The 22,410-nt window shown below is 41.3% G+C and overlaps 1 protein-coding gene and 1 non-coding gene across 3 annotated transcripts in view; both read left to right on the plus strand.

Annotated features, from left to right (window-relative positions):
• The first annotated feature begins 4,237 nt into the window (after positions 1 to 4,237).
• Positions 4,238 to 22,410, plus strand: part of Gtf2a1 (general transcription factor IIA subunit 1) — a 33,546-nt gene continuing 15,373 nt past the window's right edge. Inside the window, exons 1-4 of one of the 2 annotated variants that reach the window (XM_075948456.1) lie at positions 4,238 to 4,724; positions 7,344 to 7,445; positions 18,329 to 18,533; positions 20,485 to 20,552. In XM_075948456.1, coding sequence (XP_075804571.1) covers positions 4,695 to 4,724; positions 7,344 to 7,445; positions 18,329 to 18,533; positions 20,485 to 20,552 — 405 coding nt within the window. In that variant the 5' untranslated portion in view covers positions 4,238 to 4,694. Of the gene's footprint in view, positions 4,725 to 5,251; positions 5,313 to 7,343; positions 7,446 to 18,328; positions 18,534 to 20,484; positions 20,553 to 22,410 lie in introns of those variants that run through there. The other variant, XM_075948457.1, reaches the window with a different exon arrangement.
• LOC142835416 (small nucleolar RNA SNORA79) lies at positions 19,675 to 19,817 on the plus strand. Its single transcript, XR_012907846.1, has one exon. It is a non-coding gene; the product is annotated as a small nucleolar RNA SNORA79 (small nucleolar RNA).

Genomic DNA, 22,410 nt, shown 5'->3' on the forward strand with positions numbered 1-22,410 from the left:
AGTGGATCTCTGAGAGTTCAGGCCAGCCTGGTCTACAGTGTCAGTTCCAGGACAGCCAGGGCTACACAGAGAAACCCTGTCTCAACTCCCAGGCCCCCAAATATAAACTAAATAAATAAAATAGTGTAGTGAAACCCATTATACCCTGCATTCACTTTAAACTGTGTTCAACAATAGTCAGTGCTGTATCATTCTCCTACCACTGTCATATTTTCCCCCTTCTCTTCTGTTTGTTCTATTTTATTTTATTTATTTATTTATTTTTGTTTTTTGAGACAGGTTTTCTCTGTGGCTTTGGAGCCTGTCCTGGAACTAGCTCTGTAGACCAGGCTGGTCTCGAACTCACAGAGATCCGCCTGCCTCTGCCTCCCTAGTGCTAGGATTAAAGGCGTGCGCCACCACCGCCCGGCCTGTTTGTTCTATTTTAAATGTGCTTTTTTTAAATTTTTATTTATGTGTAGGTGTGTGTCTGGAGAGAGACAGAGACAGACAGAGAATATGGGGCGAGAAGTGCATGTCAGAACCCCTGGAGCTGTAGGTTGTGAGCTGTCTAATGTGTGCAGGAATCTGAACTTGGGTTGTCTGGAAGAGCAGCAACTGCTCTTAACTGCTCAGCCTTTTCTCCGGCCCCACGGTGTGTCTTTTTTTTTTGTTTCGAGACAGGGTTTCTCTGTGGTTTTGGAGCCTGTCCTGGAACTAGCTCTGTAGACCAGGCTGGTCTCGAACTCACAGAGATTCTCCTGCCTCTGCCTCCCTAGTGCTGGGATTAAAGGCGTGCGCCACCACCGCCCGGCTCCACGGAGTGTCTTTTAAGGATATCCTCTTTTAAGGATAGTTCTTGTTAGATTGAGGTACTATCTAGGTAATGTGGCAATTCAACCTAACTGGTGTCCTTATCAAAAGGGAAATTGGGGAAACAAGAGAGAATAGTTTGCAGAAACCAGGGATCAGGCATGGCAGCTCACTCCTGCAATCCCAGCACTCAAAAGGCCGAGGCAGGAGGATTTCTATGAGTTCAAGGAGTCTGGGAATAAACAAGGAAGGGATAGTCACAAAGAAACAAGACAGTAGGAAATACGTATTGAGAAGAGGCACACGTCATTATTGAGCCTGAGAAATCTAATGACCATCCATCTGCACACTGAAGAGCCAGGAATCCAATGGTGTAATCCAGGGTGATTCCAAAGGCCTGGAAAATCTCGGGAACCAGCAGTGTAAAACCAGACTATACAGCCCCTCCCCCACACCTGTTGGAGACAGGGTCTCTTTATGTAGTCCTAGCTGTCCTGGAACTCACAGGGATCCTCTTGCCTCTGCTGGAGATGAAAGGTTTGCCCACCATGCTTGGTTTATGCAGGTCTCTCTTTCTCTTTCTTTTCTTTTGTTTTTTTCTGAGACAGAATTTCTCTGTAGAACAGCCCTAGCTGTCCAGGAACTAGCACTGTAGATCAGACTGACCTTGAACTCACAGAGATCCACCTGCCTTTGAGTGCTGGGATTAAAGGCGAGTGCCACCACCGCCCAGCCTCCTGAGTGTGTGTGGGGGCCATCACTGCCTAACCCAAGTTCCAGAATTGTGATATAAGATCAGAAAATAACTGAAACTTGTTGACACACACATGTTGTGACTGAAGGGGTATTATAGCTAAACGAAGAATTAGGAACTACGTTGTAATGGAATCCATAGTGACTGTTTAGAAGTCAGATACATGGGTACTGGAGAGGGGACGAGTGTTAGGAAAACATTAATCAAGTGCCAGGCAGACTGCAGTCGAGACTGTACAGTTAGGGAAACGTAGAGCCTCCAGTAGTCTGAAGGTACGGTCTTTTTCTACAAGACTGTTTTTATTTATGTATATACATGTGTGTGCCCCTTGTGTGCAGGCACTATATGAGCTGCAGGAGTGGTGCTTGGGCGTCTCCTGATAAGGGTGCTGCGAAACAAACTCAGTTCTCTGGAAGAGCAGCAAGTACTCTTAACTGCTGGGCCATCTCTCAAGACCTTGAAGGAATCCTTAAAAAAAAATCCAATTAGCACTGATTTCACAGAGCAGACCAACGACACAGATCTCATCAATCCTTTATGAAGGTTAACTCTGTAGGGTAGGATATTTATAGACTCTCTTCTATGTTCTGTCTTCAGCAGTTTTAACTGATGGGAAAACACTTGATTATGTTGTTATGAATACCACGTTGAGGGGAAAAAACTAGGTGAAAAAAGTTACTGGTATGTATGCATCGTAACATGGAGACTCATCAGGAATGGGCCTCCTCGGTTTCCCAGGTGTTATCGAAATGTTAAACATGCTCAGAATGTTGACTGGATCGCAGTTTCATATACCAAGGACACTTATGTCCTGTTAATTATTTTAAAGTGCCTGTGCAGGAAACTGCTGAGCCACTAAGTGTTTAGTGGAGGGATGAGTGAGTGGCACGTGCCTTTCATCCCAGCACTAAGGAGGCTGCCCGAGGAGGATCTCTGTGGGGTCAAGGTCTGCGAGCTCTCTAAGCAATCCTGGCTTTCCAGAAACCATGTAGACCCTGACTCAAAAAAATTAAAGCAGAGGATAGAACTGGTATTGAAGAAATCCCAGAGTCGGGTGAGGTGGCACAGGCCTTTAATTCCAGGAGAGGCAGACTAACCTCTGAGCCTGGTCTACAAAGTTAGTTCAGAACAACCTTGAAAAACCTTGTCTCAAAAAACAAAACAAAAACCCCAAACCATCAACAAACAAATCCCATAGAAATCTCTCAAGAGCCGGGCGGTGGTGGCGCACGCCTTTAATCCCAGCACTCGGGTGGCAGAGGCAAGCGGATCTCTGTGAGTTCGAGACCAGCCTGGTCTACAAGAGCTAGTTCCAGGACAGGCTCCAAAGCCACAGAGAAACCCTGTCTTGAAAAAACCAAAAAACCAAAAAAAAAAAAAAAAAAAAAAAAAAAGAAAGAAAGAAAGAAATCTCTCAAGAGAAAGAGAGAGACCCTATTATGTCCAGTTTCTCAGTTCTTTGTAATGCCTTCCCCGAGGTTCCAGGAGACAGGCTGTATCCTTTCTTTGCTCTGCTAGTCCATATTCCATGTATCTAGCTTCATCGGCATAGAATGACGTCGTTTGCTTGATTTGCTTTTTGAATATAAACTTCATACTTCCACATTACCTTTTATTTTTTTCCCAAATCCCTAGGACCAGGAAAAGTGGCACGGTAAATTCTGTCTACGGAACACAAGTCTATTACTGATGAAATACTGATGCCAAGGCAGGGTTTGCTTGCTTGGATGTCACAGGTCAAACTGCTAATAAATTACACTCCAAGATACGGACACTGCCTGACCTCTTGTGACAGGTCAGGCAAGTTGGTGAGTCAGGGGCATGGGTTTCAGATGTGTTAGTCACTATGCGCTGGCCAATGTGCAAATCACAGTACTTTGATAACACTACAAAACGAAAGCAATAAAATTGTCGGGTAGTCCACAATCTAGTGGATGAGGTGGCCTTCTTCTTCCGTCATCTCTACCATCCGAAGCAGTACTTCAGATGGTGGAGTGGAATCTTAGGGGCTACTGTAGCCAAACCACTTTACAGCCTGAATTTGTAGGGACAAAGCTCCAAACGCCTTCAGGAGTTCTCAATTCTGGACTGAAGATAGAGTGAGCGCAAAAGCGTTCGTCTCCTTTAGACTTCTACACAATTTCGCGAGGTCTATCCTTGGCAAGAGGCGCGAACTTTCCCTTCCGCTTGACCTAAGCTCACGAATCAAAAGATGACTCCGCATTTAAAAACTGTCCCAAGGCCCAGCGCGCGGGGGCCGGCAGCCCAATCACGTGACATGCCCGCCATCCTCAAGACAGCGGGGAGCCCCTCAAACCCTCTCCGTCCCTCCAGAGAGGCCGGGCGCCCACGCGAAGCCGTGCGAGGTACCCTTAAACTCTGCGGGGGTGAACGGGGTGGCACAACCAGCAGCCTCCTCCAGTTCCATCGCCCGGCCGACTCCTCCCGCCACACCAGCCCGGATCGCTTCCGCCAGTCTGCCCAGCACGTGATCACGCGAGACTTGGGGTGTGTGTGTGGAGGGGTGGGTAGGCGGCGGCGGCGCCGCATTTACTCTGGTATCCCCCCCCCGCGGCCCCGCCCACCCGGCCCCAGCCAGGGCGCGCTCGGCCCCGGCGCGCGTGCGCACGCGGCTCTCGCGGTGTCTCGCGCTCGGCCCCGCCCCCCGCTGCCCCCGCCCTTTCCGCCCCTCCCTCCCTCCGCCCTGTCTCTCGGCGGCGGTGGCGGCGGCAGCTCGCGCAGCTTGTTGGCTCGCTATATAAAGGGGAGAAGCAGGCGGACCGGACGGCTGGAGCTGCAGCCGGTGGCGGCAGCGGCGGCGCTGGGAGCGGTGACCGGTGTTGGTTTCCCTCCGCGGCGCCGTGTGGGGAGCGGGCGACGCCCCCTAACCCCGCGAGGGGTCGTAGCTTGTATTTTTTTTCCTATTTTTTGTTTTTTTCTTTAAGGCGATTCTCGAGGCGCCGAGCCGCGGGAGGAGTGCCCCCCTCCTCCTGGTCTCCCGCCTCTCACTCCTTCGGGATCGGTTTTGTTGAGCAAATTTTGCCCCACTCTTGCGGGTGACTTGAGTCACCCTCCGGGTCTGAGGGTTCTTTTTTTTTTTTTTTTCTTTTTTAAATCTCGTTCCCTCTTGTTTGTGTTGTGTGTGGAAATGGCGAACTCGGCAAACACAAACACCGTGGTAAGGACGTGGTGCGGTGGCCGGCGGGGGCAGCGAAGGTTCCGGCGGCGGCAGGCAACGGCTGGGGCGGGCGGGGGCGGGCCCGGGCGAGGCGGCGCTCCCGACCCGGTCCCCCCCTCCGCCCTCCACCGCCGCTGCCGGCCGCGGGCCTGGCCTGGCGGGGGGGCGCCGAGGGCTGGCGGGCGGAGGGCGGCGGGGCCGGGAGTGCCGCGGGGCGGGCCACGCAGGCCGTTGGGCCCTGGCTGCCGACCCCGGGGCGAGGACAGGCGGGCGGCGACCCCACGCGGGGTCCGAACCCGGCCAGCCCCAGAGCGGCCGCGGGTCGAGCCCCGCGCCCGGGGTGCCCGCTCGGACGCTGCCAAGGTCCGGCGTGCCTTCGGGGGCACTCTGGAGGTGGTGCTTTGGAAAGCCTGCACTGGGGCCGATTTTGCTAATCTTCCAAAGAAAAAAAAAAAGACAAGAAAAAAAAAATGAAGGTTGGAAAGCACTTATCTCGGTTCCTCCCCAGTGGGTAAAATGGCGAAGGGGAAGCAAAACCCCCGTGGTAACTTCGACTAGCAAAAGCACCAGGACAAACAAAGCCTTACAGTGAGTGGCCCAAATGTCCCCGCATTCGCCTTGAAATTTGCCTACTTCTTCCCGCTGCTCCATTTTTTTGGTTCTTTGCGATCACGTAGGTTTGCAAAAAGCAGTCACATAAAAATAACCTTTTCCGTAGTCACCAATGCAGTGTGATCACTAGGCCACCCCAACTCTTTAATTTTTAATTATAATAAAACACTTGTTTTTTTTTTCTTTTTTGGTTTCATTTTGTTTTCTTTTTTTCTTTCTTTCTTTTTTTTTTTTTTTTGCCCGGCCCCAAACGCCGCAGAGCAGCCCGCAGCCGCCCGACACCGTACCGTTGGCGACTCGGGTCGATCCATCATGGCTGCGGCCGCTTACCCTGCTTTTCAGTGCCTGCGCCTTGTGGTCCTCCTCCCTTTGGCTGCCCTGTTTATATAGAGCCATTGCCGCTCTCTAATATAGACTCTGCCAGGATGGGAAGGTGCTTTTCAGGCCTACGTCACCGCCTCTCCATTTAAACACCAGATCCGGCTTTAAATAGTGAGAGCTGCTGAGCGCGGGGCTGGGAGGTGCGTGCTCCCGAGGCGAGAGGCGCCCGCGTGCGGAGCTCAATTTATTTCTAGGTTCCTTTCACGCCGAAATTTCGCTTCCGAGCCGGGAGGCTGCTTTCACAGATCCGAGTGTGTTTTCCTGTGAAAGCTAGGGCATGCTGCCTTTGTTTGTAGTGGGAAGTAGGCCAGAATTGCAGCATCGTTTTATTTTTCCTCTTTATAGAATTTAAATTTTAAACCATTTTAGACCACATGATTTTTTTGTCCCCTTGAACTTTTTTTTTTTAAAACATTCTCTGCTTAAAGAATATTGTACATTAAATGTTTCACAGAGGACTTGGTAGTGTTTTGTTCACCAGGTATTCAGGAAATGTTAGAAACACAGCGCCTAATGTTTCATCGTGTTTTCTTAATACAAACACACAAAGCACGAAGTGACAGAAGCTTAGTCACTCGAGAGATCTTTCTGCCTACAATACATTGATATATGGGGTACTAAACTGGATTTTAAGCATTAAAGGTTAGGTGGTGGTTTTAATTGTATCATTGGCTAACATGGGGTCCAGTATAACAACCCACCCACTTTACTTAATATGTGCTAGAAAATTAGTACTTTTTGAAAAGAACCTTCCAGTGAATCACTTGATGATGCCACAGGAGGCCTCTAATTTACGGCTTTCAAAGTTTGGAATATTGCCTTTTGAAAGGACAGATCTAAATGACTTTGTATGCAGTAGAGACAAACCCTGGCCCAAGAGGTTAGAATTTAAGCATTTCCCTTTAACCTTCAGCCATAGTGAAACCAGATTTGTACCCAAGTGTCTGAATCTCAGAAGATTTGGGGGTAACTGATTTCTTGAAACCTTAAAGCATACCAATTTAAAATTACACGGCCAATGTACAGCTCAGTGGGGTAGCTTGAAGGACAAACTAGGGCAGGGGGACAAAGGCATTTATATGATCAAATTCTGATTAGATTGCTGGTTATGACCAGGAGATGGCTAGTGAACTGAAAGTTCCCCAAAATTCAATAATTGGAAAGGTTATGAGATAGGACGGGGGTTAAACCAAGCGTGAATAGTAGGACCCAGACATCATAAACTATTAATCATGGTGTTTGTTATTTTGCTCACAAACAAGGAAATTGTAACAGGAATTTGTATGGGTTGCGTGTGCATAAAGAACATTGGTTTCTGAACTACATTGCACAGCCTTATGCCTCTATAAAGTATGTAATTAAATCCAGTTTAATGAGGCCAAAATATGTTTTTTGTTTGCTTGTTTTTTGTTTTTGAGACAGGTTCTCTGTAGACTAGGTTGGAAATCTGAATTCCTCATGTCTGCCTCCCGAGTGATAAGCCTAGTTTAGGATTGCCATATCTTTAAAGGCACAATTTAAAGTACATTTTAGACAGTTGGCCAAATGGCTTGTATTTAAGAATTTCTTAAAGGCTGTTAAACTTTTGAAATCAGTCTTTTATTGAATCTTATTTTTCCTTTAAAGCCTAAATTATATAGATCTGTGATTGAAGATGTTATTAATGATGTACGAGACATCTTTCTGGATGATGGAGTGGATGAACAAGTCCTGATGGAACTAAAAACTGTGAGTTTGCGCTCTTTTTAAATAATATCACCCTCAAGAAAAGCCCACTTCCTTTGTCACCAAGAGGTAGCTTTTCCATAGTCTGGATGTTTGACGTTAAGGAGAGACGAAGAGATGCCTTAGTCTAGTGAAGGGCTTCGTTTTAAACCCCAGTTGTACCATCTCATCTCCCTCTGACTGTGGACAGAGGACTTGCATTTCAGCTTCTTTCCCTCCAAGACAGGAATTGGTAGCACAGACTTAACGGCTGGTTGTTCTCAGGATTAAATGCAGTAAATGTAGGGAAACCTACCAGAATGCCCCCAAATAGCTTTTCTTCTTCACATGTAGTGTTTTGTGGTTCAATTACATGACGTCTCAGTAACAGCTTTTATGTTTTTGTAGTCTTACTGTATTTCTGTTCTAAAAGTTGTTTGCTACAGGGATTGAACAAATCCTTGCTATGATAAAAGAATTTAGGCACTAGCGTTAACTCCTTTATGTGTGCTTAATGTTCCAGTTATTATATATTAAACATTGAGAGCTAGTTTTTCTCTTGAATTTATGCAAATATACTTAGATTTTTTAAAATGACATTTGTGTGGGAACTGGAGAGATGACCCAGTGATTAAGAGCTCTGACCGCTCTTCCCAGAGGACCTGGGTTCAACTCCCGGTACCCACATGGTGACTCACAATAGTTTGTAACTACAGTCCCAGAAGATGCTCACTTCTGCATTCACAGGCATCAGCACACAAGTGCTGCACAGACATTCATGCAGGCAAGACACATATATACGTAAGAAAAATAAATTTTAAAGAGATAGTATTTTTGTTTACATAGATCTGTGGAGTATTTTTATACTGGTTGGACTAAGTACCCAAGTTTGAAAATTTCATAGTTTATCATTCTTTAATTTTGAAGTTATATCTAGTGTGTTTGGAGAAAAGACACATTAAGAGTGGTTACTCTGAAATTAAGAGAACCTGAATTCAGATCTCCATCACCACGTGCCTGTCACCCCAGTGTTTGGGGGATGGAGACATCTGGATCCCAGGAGCTCGCTGAAGCTTGGAGCTCCAGGTTTTAATGAGAGACCTGTTTCCAGGCAAAGGTGGAAAGTCATAGAGGAAAACTTAAGATCCTTCTGTAGGCTCCACATGCATACCTACACAAGTTGTCCAGTGAGAAGCCGGCAGCTCAGCTCACACTTGTGTGCACAGTACTTACTGTCCCTTTCCTTGAGAGCCGCAGGCTTGCTTTAGGTGTATTTATTGTGTTGATGACTGTTTTATACTCACTGTTGTTTAGGGAAACGTGTTAACTTTGGAAAGATATGCATAATTTATTTTCAATGCATGTTGGGAGATCCATTTAAAATACAATATATATTAATAGATTTTACTCTGAAAATTTCATTGTTATAGGTTGAGATATTGCTGAACTATTAAGAAATATTTTAAAATACCTTTTGGTTTCTCAACTGTGTAACTGTAAGAGAAAATTTTCTTTCTATTCTTGAACCAAAACAAGAGCAAAATACAGAGGCAGATGGGAATCTAGCTTCTTTTAAGTCCTTTCTACTACTTTTTTGTTGTTGTTAATTCTGGAAAAATTGCTGTCGTTTATATAAACATAGACCTAAATTTTTTTTGAAGTTCTCAGTAATTTTGAAAAGAGATAAGTGGAGCAGAAACTGATTGCATAAAGTTGTCTCCATGTGCCATGCATGGTATATGCACCCCCATCATCCATACACAATATAATAAAGAGATAAGGAACTTGATTTAGAAATTGGAAGCAGTTCCTTTAGAGGTGTGTTGAAATTATCACAGCTAATAAATGTCTAGGGACATTAGCTGTGGTCTTTTCCATTCAGATGTGGAAGCTAGAATTTAGCACTCATTTAAAGTAAAGTAAATCTGAGTTTTATTGTGGAGATGAAATATGTCTTAATTTGTTAACTTTTAGAATATTCAGTAAGAATTTGTCGATGTGAGAAAGGAACAAATGTAAGTTTTAGTGAGGTGAGTAATATCAAGTGGGAGAGAAATGGAAATGTATTGATTGATGCTTAAGGATGCTAGTGTTAGAGAACCTCCTCTGAAACAGGAGTTGGAACAGCGTAAAGCACCTAAGTTACACGGAGAATAAATGCAGAAGTTTAGCATGGTCCTTTACTGGACTAAGTGCTTTGCTGTCTTCAGATGTTGTTCTTACACTCTGTAACTTTATACAGACTGTGTAGAAGACATAATTTCTGTAGGTGTGGAAATGAGCTTTAAAGACTTTAATTGATTTATAGTAGAGGTCAATTCTGGATCTTTATTAATTGCTCGTTTTGTAAGTTTACAGTCTTGACACTTCAGTCTTCTGACTGGTCCCCATAACTATAAGACATTCTATTCAGAGAAACTGAGTTGTCTCAGAAAAATCAAGTCTCTGCGTTTGCATGCTTCTTACATTTAATTTTTGATCTTCAGTTTCTACCATAGTACCTGCCATGTGTGGCTGGCATTCAGTTAAATATTTAGTGAGCTGGTTAATAGTAGCTGTGGCTCCTGAATCTTAAGAATGCTATTTTTATTGCTAAGTGGGGCATACTCTTATATCTTGGGTTGTAATAAGAGTTAAAGCTGTTAGACCAGAATGAACTTAATTCTCTATATTAAATTTCTTGAGGACCTCGTTAGAATTTTCAGAATGTGCCCTAGTTTTCGCAGTTGGATGCTAGTCCTGTCCAGGGGACAGCTGTCTACAGTGCTGGGAAGAAATGCTCTGTGTCTGTATGTCATCTACGTGGTAGTCATTAGCCACATGGGTCTGTAAGGCATTTGGAATGTGATTAGAGCAACCGAGAAATACATTTTTATTAATTTTACTTAAATTTAAATCACTACATGTGGCTAGTGATTACCACATTGAGCCACACAGATTTTCTAGTTAACAAGGTTAACAGTCAGTGTATATTTTATGATTTATAATGGACTTTAATTTAACACTAGCCCTTCTCCCTTTTTAACTGTTTAACGGAGGTTATCAAAAGGTTGCTAAGGCTGTCAGATACAGTGGGAAATTAGATTATGACCTGAGATACATGGTGAGGACGCCTGTAATGTAAAGGTTAACTGGATACTGCAGGTAATGTCATGACTTAAAAAAAAAAATTCAGCTCAGTTCTTGGGATGGTTTCTCAAGTGTTAGGAGCTCACTTAGATGTGGGAACTGTGGGAACTAGGGAAGACATAAGATATTGTCGATAAACTTGTATTTAAGGGATTGTGGATTGGCAATTAACTGGGTGGTAGAAACAGAAATTCTCTTCAAAGCGAATAATAAGCGACTAAGAAGGGGAAGTGGGAGAATCTGCACAAATTTAAGGCCAGTCTAGTATGTGTAATTGCAGGCCCCAGTCAGGGCTACATAGTGAGACTGTCTCAAAACAAACAAAAGTCTAAAGTAAATGATAAAAAACAATTTGTCAGACCTGCCTATATCTAAATAGTAAGTACAACTTGACATATATACATTTTCCTATCATTACTGGAGATTAAGTGAAGCACCTTGTGCATGCTGGGCTAATGCTCTGCCACTAAGCAAGTCTCTGTGTTGATAAAATAGGTTCCTCAGTTAGTGATGCGTCTGAAAATTCAGGTTCCATGTGGCTCTAGGGCCTCAGATTTGGTGCTTCTGGCATGTTGACATGAATGGTTAGTTGTTTCATGTAGGATGTTAGCAGATCCTTCTGCTCACTGCATAGCACTTTGTAGTTATGTTCAGAAATGTCTTTATTGCTAGTCTCCCTAAGGAAGTAGTAGCAAAATCACCCCAAACTTGAGAACCACTTTCCTACATACGCTAATTGTACATAGATACTTGATACACTGATAAAAATATCTAGAGTATAAATTGAGTAATTACCTACTTTCTGTCCTTTGACAAGAGCATTTAGCTAGTAGGTAGTAGAAATGTGGACCTAGGTGTGCCATGAGCTGAAAGCCCTCCTTTCACATTCCACCGTCTGTTAGCTAAGTGCCCTCGTCACGGGATGGTTAGAGTTCACTTTGAATCCCACTGTGAACTGCCCATTCTCCAGCAGCATGCTGGGCTAGACATTTTAAACCACTCTCCTGTTTCCACAAAATACCTAGCTACTGGATAAAGTATACAACTAATCATTTCAGAGCTTCCAAAAGCTGTTAGGGAACTCATTTCCCAAACGAAATAGACAGTAGATGAAGTAACAGTGTGGTTAGATGAGAAGTGTGGATTAGAGCTAGCATTAGGGTGAGACAAGTGAAGTGCCCAGGATACAATATTCAGAGACACTGAAATAGACTCCTGGATTTTAATTTTCCTATTTTTGCCTTCTATTATTTGTTGATCTTGGATAACTTCCCTAACTTCTTCAGGTTCTTTTTCTCTAAAAGAGGTGATAATGTCTACATATGTACTTATATAGAACCAAATAAAGTTTAGTTATTAAACTGTCTCAGTAACACATACACACAGTTTTACACCTCAGCCTTTTTGGGAACAGAAGTTAATGTTTTTCATGTCAATTTTAGATGGCTAGGCAAAAAATTATTGAATTATGGGTTTACCAGAATTAATAGTTAATGTGGGAAAGGGAGCGAATAATAATAAAGTGAAAGGCTCTTCCAGTTTTCTAAGCAAAAGAAATACAATTTGGTATTCCTAGTTTCAGCATTACTAATACAGTTACTATTGCCAAAACAATGTAACATTGTTTTAACCGCAGACAGAACCTGGAACTTCTTGATACAGTTAAAATTGTGTTGAAGTAAAATGAAAAGATTGGAGAGATGGCTCAGCAGTTAACTTGCTGCTCTTATAGAGGACTTGGGTTCAGTTCTCAGTGCCTGCATCAAGGCTCACAGCCATCCATAACTCCCATTTTCCAGGGAATCCAATGCCTTCTGACTTCTCTGGGTATCATGCATGCATGCATGCAGGCAAAACAGTTGTAAACATAAATCTTTTTTAAAAAATGAAGATAAGCATTGAATAAATAAAATTTTATATGCTTGGTGAATAGTTATAGACTATTATTTTTATATTTGTTTAGTTATACCTATCATGACTTTTTTTTTTTTTTTGAGACAGGGTTTCTGTGTAACACTGTGTAACAGTCCTGACTGTCCTGGAACTTGCTTTGTAGACCAGGCTGGCCTTGAACTCACTGAAATCCGCCTGTCTCCACCTTGCAAGTGCTGGAATTAAAGGCGTGACCACTACCACCTGGCTAAGTCCTAATTCTTGATTGATTAGCTCAACTCCTGCAGAGCTTTTGGAATATATGGGACCTTTTTCGTGTGTCAAGACTAGCCGACACCTTTGACATTTAGTAGGCAAGAATTAGGAATGTTGCATTCCCCATGGGGCCATGCTGGATGATACAGACAGACTCTGCCTAAAATGCAGTAGCATGTTATATAGAAAATAGAAAACAGTTTTATTTTTCCAATTTTGTTTGAAGTTCATACTAAATGACTGGTAAATTCTTAGTTATCTGTTAGGTCCTTAGTAAAATAGTCTCTTCATGAAGGAGTTCATTCAAAAGTAAAACTGTTTCTAATATACACAGGAAGTAACCACCATACCCCCTCCCCTTTGTGGAGCCCTGGTTGGCCTTGAAATCACAGATCCACCTGCCTCTATTTCCCAAGTGCTGTGGGTTAAAGACACGTACCACCATGTGTAGCATAAGTGACTGGCTTTTCTTTCAGGCTTTGGGACTTTGATGTTTCATTTTAGAAGACTGCAGATTAAAAGCAGTCTAAGCTTATTTCACTGAAAGTAGTTTAGTCTATAAAACTATAGTTCAAGTTGAGTATCCGCTAGTCTAGGGCAGATAGGCTGTACTACCTAAGCTTCTGCTCTAGAGTCCGACTAAATGGCATGGGTAGCAGCTCGGGACCAAGCTGCTGTTCCTCAAAATAAGTGTACTAGTTTCCCCTTATCTATGGTCTTCTTTATTAAAAATATATTTTACGTGTGTATGTCTGCATCATGTGCTTGGTGCCTGTAAGGCAGGAAAGAGGGCATTAGATCCCTGGGAACTGGGTTTACAGACTATTGTGAGTCGCCATGGTGGGTGCTGTTAATTGAACCTGGGTCCTCTGAAAGAGCAGAAGTTCTTTTAACTACTAATCCTTCTCTCCAACCCCTGTTGTTATTTTTTGAGGTTTTAGTTACTTTTGGTCAGTTTTATTAGAAAAATATTAAATGAAATATTCCAGAATGAGCAATTTGTGGGCTTGAAGTTGTGTGCATTCTGACTAGAATGATGAAATCTCCCCAGCCAGCTGCATAGTCGAGGTTGAGTCATTCCTCTATGCAGTTTATTCATTCTGCATATGCAGCTCATCCATTAATCACTTTGTGTCCACCCAGTTGTCAGAATCCCTGCTGCAATGCCGCAGTGTTTATGTTCAGCTAACCTTACATAGAGCTGTTCCATCAAAGTGTCCGTGTGCTTCACCATCTTAGCATGTAGGCACTGTATTTCACTACCCGAAACAGCTTTCTTCATTAACCAGTAAAAGCAAAACATAGTCAGAAGGACTTCCCACACCAACCCACAAGAAGACTGCAGTTCATTCGGTAAGGTGCTTGAGAAAGAGATCAGTCACATAGGATTTATCACAGGAGGTCCTTATAGTTATGTTTCACTAATTTTATTTGCACTGTATATAATTTGCAAATTAAACTTTATCATGGGTTTGTATGTATGTAGGGAAAAATATTATATTTGAGTCGAGTGTAGTTTTAGACTTCAGTTGGAACATGAACTATTTTCTCAACTATAAGGGTGAATATATTATAGGCTACATATACTACATTATATACAATAGTACATATTGTATAACCTACAGATTATGATTTATCGTGGTTACAATTAAGCAGAAGATGTGTTTGTAAACTTCAGAGAACTAATCCTGTTAACATGGCAGAAAATATAACAAAATACAGAAGCTACTTTTCATGCTGCATTTCCCTTTCATTTTGGTTCTCATACAAAATTCAACATTGACTTTTTAATGACCCACTAATGGGTTTCAATCCTCAATTTGAAAAGCATTGGTTTCGACTTGAACTACTCACTGGGAAGCACCCCAGAATAATGTGGTCAGTTCTTGTGGCTCACGTCTAAACCTGCTGATAGAGGAGGTCTGGGATCACACCTCAGAATTACTTACTGATCTGCAGCTGCTGTCTCTTCCCCTCCACCCTACTTTCTTCTTTTTTCGTTATTTTCTTGTTCTGAATTAGTGGTTCTCATTTCATGCTAACTGGGCAAGCACTCTTAACCACTGAAGTACACTTGAAACCTTCTCAGTTATGATTTTTTGATTGATAGGCTCTTGATATGGGAAAGTAGGGGAGTTGAACATACACTCAGCTGTTTTGTGATATTTGACTCTTTTGGCTTTTGGGGGGCTACCACCCAGTTCCCAGATAAATCATACACGGATTCTTATTCTTAGGAATGCCTGGTCTTACCTTGGCTTTTTCGTGCCAGCTCTTCTTTTCTTTTCTTTCTTTCTTTTTTTAAGTTACAGTTATCTGGCCAGTGTCTTAGGCTTCTTGCTGGCTAGCTCTAACTATAAATTAACCCATTTCTTTTAGTTTATATTTTACCATGAGACTCATGGCTTGTTACCTCACATCTTGCTTTTCCGGCTACCAAAAATTTCCTCGGGGTTTTTATCTTTCCCAATTTCTGTATATCTTTCTTTACTTCTTTTTCTGTGGCTTGCTGTGTATATGTAGCTAGGTGGCTGACCCCTGATGTCCTCTCTTTGTTTCCTTGCTCGTCTCTTCCTGATTCTCCTTCTGTTTATATTCTCTGCCTGCCAGCCCTGCCTAGCCTTGTTCCTGCCTTGCTATCCTGTTCAGGTCTTTATTAGACAATTAAGTGTTAGACAGGCAAAGAATCATAGCTTCACAGAGTTAAAAGCAGCATAAACAAAAGTCACATACCTTAAAAGAATATTCCCCAACAGAAAAATAGTATTCCCTAATACTCAACTGCATATTACATGTAGTCAATATTTCTGTTTATTAGAGGCTTAATTGGAATGATGTGCTCTCATTCCAGTGGGTAGACCAATTGATAGTAATAAAAATGAAGCATGAATTTAGAAAAGTGTGAGGGGGAGGCTAGAACAATGAGTCAGTCAGAGTTCTGTTCCTAGACCCCACTTCAGGTACCTCCAAACCTCTTGTAACTCCAGTTCCAAGGGATCCAGCCTTCTTTTGGTTAGGGAGAGCAGCCATAAGCATGTGACATATATTCACACAATATAATTCACATACAAGTAGTAAGATAATTTTTTTTTTAAGTATGATAGGTTGGGGTTTGTTACCAGTCAGTGTTAGAACATGTTCTTTAAGAACTAGGTTGGGCTCCCCCTCTGAGGAGTGGATGGGAGGTGGGATAGGGAGAGGTAGTAGAGTGGGAGAATGGGGGGGGGGTGGAGAACTGGGGCTGGTATGTAAAATGACAAAAAATTAAATTAAAAATAAACAAAAAGAACTAGGTTGGAACCTCGTCCTCATCTCAATTAGAAAATTGTGGTGCAGAGAACCTTTTTTCTCCTCGAGGCAGGATCTCACTATGTAGCTCTAGCTGTCCTGAAACTTATTATGTAGACCAGGCTGGCCTCGAAGGCATCTGCCTCTACACCTGGCTTAAAAACCTTAAAAACCATTTTCTTAAACATCAATTGCTCTTTTACTTCACATTTTAATTTTTTAGAAAAAAATTATGCATGCACATATATGTATGGATATGAACCACCATGCACATGTGGAAGTCAGAGGATAACTGTGGGAGTTGATTTTCTTGTCTACCGTGTGGGTCTCAGAAATCAAACCCATTATCAATTTGGTGACAGGTGCCTTAACCCCCCCTGAACCATCTCAACAACCCCTTCACCTTGATTTTGACTCACGAAACCAGGTTTTGAGTTTGAAAAAGAGGAAGACAGGAGGTTCAGGTGACTAGTATATCTGAGAAACTTATATAATCTACTCATGTCTTACTTGTCATGCAGGTACCTGTTTTGACCTGCTTTTAGCTCACTTTGCGGAGATCAGCCAGACACAATTTGGACCCTTAGGAAGTAGTACTTTGTTGCTACAGGAAGAAACCAGTTGTTTTTAGTGTGGGGTTTGTAGAAGCCTCTATTGCTGGCTAGAAGTTTAGGAGTAATATAAATCAATTTTCCTTTAATTTTAGGTGAGGAAAGTGTCTAAGAATGTTACATGATTGAGTCATATTAGTAGACAAACCAGGATTAACTGGTTCCCCAACTTGTGATGTAATGCTGTTACATATTTAAAACCACTACTACAGTAATAATAGCAGCTAGTATTCAGTGGCCACTGGCTTTAACTCTGATAGCTATGAATAGAGTTTAGTATCTTTTTAAATATTTAAGTATTGGGCTTCCTAGAGAAATAGTTTTACTGTAAATCTGACTTTACTTAATTCTTTCAGTACACTATTGGAAGGATGCTGGAATTGTCACTAGCATGTAGTTATCTGAGAGGATCTTGGAGAAGCCTGTGAATTAGCAGTATCCCAAGAGCAGTTCCTGGCATTAAAAGCAGTATGTGTAGACGTGCAAGTGTGAAAATGACCAAATTGTTTCATTTGTATTTTAAAGGCTCATTTGGGAGTAAGGCTCTAAATTAAACATTAAGCATAACAGAAAAGCAAATACGTTAATGAAATAGTTGGAAATGTTTTCATTTCTTCTTTCTTGGGCGACTTTCCCTCCTCCTCCCATTATAGAATTTACCCTGCAGTGAAATGAGGAGATACAGATTGGGTATCCCTAATCTGAAAGGTGTCACCTACCCAGCAATATTTTCTTTTCACATTTTTTCAGATTCTGAAATACTTGCATATAATATGCAGTAAAGTTTACTTACATTTTATATATACCTTAAATACATTACTAGAAACTAATTTCACACACTATTTTAAATTTTATGCTTGAGTAAAATTTTATCAGGTGGAATTTTCAACTGGTGGTGTCGTGTTAGTAGACTGTCCATGTTAGTAGCAGTCAGTACAGATTGTGGAATGTTGCAGAATTTGAATTTTTAGGCTATATATGTTCTGCCTATAGAAATGACTAAGCAGGAAGTGATTGTCAATCTTTGGCATATTGCTAGGAAGGAAATTTCAAGAGGTGTAGAGTGACCATTGAGGCCTCAATTTCTTTTTCTTATAGGATTAGACAAATGGAAGTTGTCTATCTTAATTTAGAATGCCTCTACTTCTCATTCTACTGAAGGAGAGATGAATATTTGTTCTGTTGACTATCTAAGAGATAGAAAATTTGGGATGTTTGTTTTTGCTTTTTTTTTTTGTTTTGTTTTTTGGTTTGTTTTTTTGAGACAGGGTTTCTCTGTGTAGTCCTGCAGTCCTGGAACTCGGCTCTGTAGACCAGGCTGGCCTGGAACTCAGAGATCTATCTGTCTCTGCCTCCTGAGTGCTGGGATTAGAGGTGTGTCCCTCCACCACCTGATGAGATAGAAAATACATATTGAGCAAAGTTCTATAAAAGTAATTTAATAAGTGTTTTGAAATGAAAAGAGAAGCTGAGATTTTTAAGGTATTGGCTCTTGGTTAAGTAACTCCTGCCAATTAACATTTCTTGGAATGTTCTTCTTTATTAAAGATGAAATTTGATAAAGGTTTATTTTCCTTATATAAAACTTGTGTAAGAATTGCAGGCTATTTTTTTTATGATTGTATCATTTCTTAAAATGGAATAAAGTTATAAACACCTAATAAATGTTTTGCCCATATGTTAAGAGTTTTCTTTTACTCACTGAGAAGACTTTACTGTTCTCTGTCTTAGTTGTGGGAGAATAAATTAATGCAGTCTAGGGCAGTAGATGGATTTCATTCAGAAGAGCAGCAGCTTTTGTTGCAAGTTCAGCAGCAACATCAACCCCAACAGCAGCAGCATCACCACCACCACCACCACCAGCAAGCGCAACCTCAGCAAACGGTACCTCAGCAAGCACAGACCCAACAGGTCCTTATTCCTGCATCACAGCAAGGTGAGAGAGCTAGATTGGTTCCTGTCATGGCTTACAAACTACACTTGTCTTTGGAAAGTATTCTTTTGACTCTTGGGTTTCTTGTATCATGCTTTTAAATAAATACTTGGTTGGGGGAAATTACACTGATTGTTCTATTTCTTTCTTTTGGCTGAGTTTGTGATTGAAATTATTTGTTTAAGGAAAAAAAAATGGGGATCCTGATCTGTAGAGGCTTATTTCTGAAGGGTTTCATGATGTTATATAAGGTATATATATGGTTTCTTTATAGAACATGTTCTTTCAGAGATAATGTTTGTTTTATTTTTATCCATGTATACTAGAGAAATTTTGTTGCTTAAGTAGAAAATGAATATGAAATTTAGCTTAATGCTAAATTTTAATGCTTGGTTTAAAGAAAAAACTCATTTATAGACTTTATAGGTTTTTACAATATACAAATCATTTTATAGGTTCTGTTTGTTAATCTTTTACTGGGATGTTGTAGAATAGCTATTAGCTATATTTCACAGTTGAAGAAAAATCTGAGCCCTGGAAAGAAGCATGCGAGGTTGTGGTAGTGCATGCCTTTAATCCCAGCACTTAGGAGGTAGAGGCTGAGTTCAAGGCCAGCCTAGTCTATAGTATAGAAGTTCCAGGACAGCCTGGCCTACATTGAAGAACTATCTTGAAAAACCCAGGGAAAAAGAAAGCATTTGATCCATCATACAAAACTTTTTGTTTTAAATATGACAAAATCTATCCAGTTACAAAATTTCCTCAATATTGTAGTTAGATGAATCTTGACCGGGAAAGGAAACAGGATACATGAAAGCTTGGCTTAAGGTGGTAACTGTTTGGTGACGGATTTGTTTCATCTCATCTGCGAAATACAAAACAAGTAGTGATATGTAGTAGAAAAGTCTATATTGTTTATAGCGAAGAGATTTTGAATATCTTTTTTTAATTTAAGATTTACTTAGTTAGTGTTTGTGGAGGAGTGATAGACCATGGTACACATGTTGAAGTCAGGACCGCTTGCAGCAGTCTGTTCTCTCCTTCCACCATGTGAGTTCTAAGGATGGAGTTCTGGTCTTTAGGCTACCTCAGCACCTCTTCCCTATGTTAAGTCTGTACCACATAATCTCATCCTTTCCATCTTTGATGATTGTTCCTCCTATTGCCTTTAGGCATGGCACTAGGATTTTAGATCATCATAAATTAAAATTGATTTTTTTCATTCAGAGAGTATCAAGATAATGGGATTATCTGTGCATTCTCTGAAATTTGCGGGATCAAACAATTATTTGCATTTTTTAACTGACATCGCCATTGTTTCTGGATTGTGTGTGATGTGTGTGCACATGCAGATGTAGGTGCCCATGGACATGGTGCGTGCATGGAGTCAGAAGACAAGTGGGGTGTTTGAGATGGACGGGGTCTCTCTCAGGCTCGCTGTTGTGATCACCCTCTGCCCGCCTGCTGCATGGAGCAGTGCTGCTGCAGCGCCCGTGCTCTGGGACAGCAAGCACTTACGCCCTTGATTTGTATTTTAAATAGTTAGTTAAAATGCCTCGATTGTGTAGTTGTCAAGTTGGTAAAAGGATGTTATAGGGTTTTGGTTTTTGGTTTGTTTGTTTTTGGATAGCGTCTCACTGTGTAGACCAAGCTGACCTTGAATTCAGAGATCTGCTTGCCTGATTACTGGGTGTTAGAATTAAAGGCACACTACCATGCCTGCCCTGGTTATCATTTTAATGTTTTTCAGTATAAAATGAATATATCCCAGCTGTTGATTTCCATAGAAAAATTTAAAAACTTCCAAAAGGGAAAATAGTTTGAGAATATTCTACTGTAGAAATACAAGTATGAAAAGAGTGACGTCGCTGTCGTTTTGTAACATTGCTGTGAGTGTGAAGTACCCTTGTGGGTCCTTGTTTGCAAATGTCTTATTTTCTTTGTGTCTTTGTAGCTACAGCACCACAAGTTATTGTCCCTGATTCTAAGTTGATACAGCATATGAATGCATCAAGTATTACGGTAAGACTTGAACATGACACTTACATTGGCTCTAGTTATTTAATTTAAAATTGCAATTATTTGTGTGTATTGTATTTAACAATTTCAGGATTATGGAAGATTTGAGCAGAATAGCTTAATCTTAAACATTAAAGTTCATAAAATTATGTAATTTTCTTCTTAAAAAATACCAAAATACTTTGTGGTTGATATGTTATTAAAACTGTAGGGAATCAGCCAAACATGCTAGCACCCATAGCTCTGTTTCAGAAATCAGTTAAGTTTAAGAGTATATTTTTTAAACTGCTAAGATTTATAAACTTGCTGAAAATTAACTGTTCTGGACAATTCAAGGTAGCTGTTTCTTTTTAAATTTAATTTTATTAGTCATTTGAGAATTTCATGTGATATATTTTAATCATATTTACCCCCTCCTCCAATTCTTCCCAGATCCATCCCTTCTTTTCTACCTACCCTTAAGCCCATAAGAAGCAGGTCAGCTGCTAGTCACATGACTCCTTATGTACATACAGTCTTGCTACCTAGACAATATTTACAGTGCTGCACAATACTAGCTATTACAATTTTTTTAAAATATTTATTTATTATGTGTACAATATTCTGTTTTGCGTGTATGCCTGCAGGCCAGAAGAGGGCACCAGACTTCATTATGGATGGTTGTGAGCCACCATGTGGTTGCTGGGAATTGAACTCAGGACCTTTGGAAGAGCAGGCAATGCTCTTAACCACTGAGCCATCTCTCCAGCCCTAGCTATTACAATTTTTATTTTTACTTATTTGTATTTTTTTAAAAATTCTTTGTGTATGATTGCTTGCCTGCATGTGTATTTGTGAACCACATGCATGCCTGGTGCTTACCTATAAAGCCCAGAAGAGGGTGGCAGATTCCTTGAAGCTGGAGTTACAGATGGTAGTAATCTGCCATGGGTGTGTGCTGGAAATAGAACCTGGGTCCTCTGCAAGAGCAATGAGTGCCCTTAACCACTGAGCCTTCTCTCCTGCCTTTGAATTGCGCAAAGTCGTTTTGATCTCTTTGGCATTAGTTTCTCTACAGCGTTTATTTCCCTAAGCTTAATCCAAATGTGAGTTTTCTAAAAATTTATAGGTTGAACAGAGTATGTAGCAGTTGGTGTCTTAAGGACTATGTAAGCATAACGGAATGAAACCCTGCCTAAATGTAGCTACGGTTAGATGCATAAAAATACTGCAGGTACAAAACGAAGCTAAAAGAGTGTTGGAAACCTCTTGGGGCAAGCAAGAGAAATGATATCTTTGGAAGAAATAAATGGAGTAATTTTACCTCAAGTCTCACTGGGGCCATCATAGGGCACTTTTGTAATTCCATTTCTCAGGAGATTGAGGCAAGAGAATCATCATTTTGAGGCCAGCCTGGACTATGCATTGAGACCCCGTCTTAAAAAAAAAAAAAAGAAGACTAAAAGGCTTGAGAGACAACTCAGTGGTTAAGAGCACTTGCTGCTCTTCCAGAGGACACAGGTTCAATTCTCAGCACCCACATGGTGGTTCATAACTGTCTATATCTTTAGTTCCAGAGGACCCAACACCCTCACATAGACATATTTGCAGGAAAAAAATGCACATAAATAAAAGCAAATTATAAAAAAAGACTATGTCTGAAGAAAGAAAACAAAACAAGACTATGCATGTTAGTATGCACTTGGGATTCCAGTACTTGGGAGGCACAGGCAGGGAACTCACTTCATGTTGAAGACCAGTCTGTCTGAGTAGTGAGTTACAGGCTAGAGAGGATTACATATAAGACTATTCCCAGAAAAGAGAATAAACCCACAGGCTACTAAAATATGAAATTATATTTATATTTTCTAATGTATGAAGG

Source organism: Microtus pennsylvanicus, chromosome 14 (assembly GCF_037038515.1).
Source record: "Microtus pennsylvanicus isolate mMicPen1 chromosome 14, mMicPen1.hap1, whole genome shotgun sequence".
Lineage (NCBI taxonomy): Eukaryota > Metazoa > Chordata > Mammalia > Rodentia > Cricetidae > Microtus > Microtus pennsylvanicus.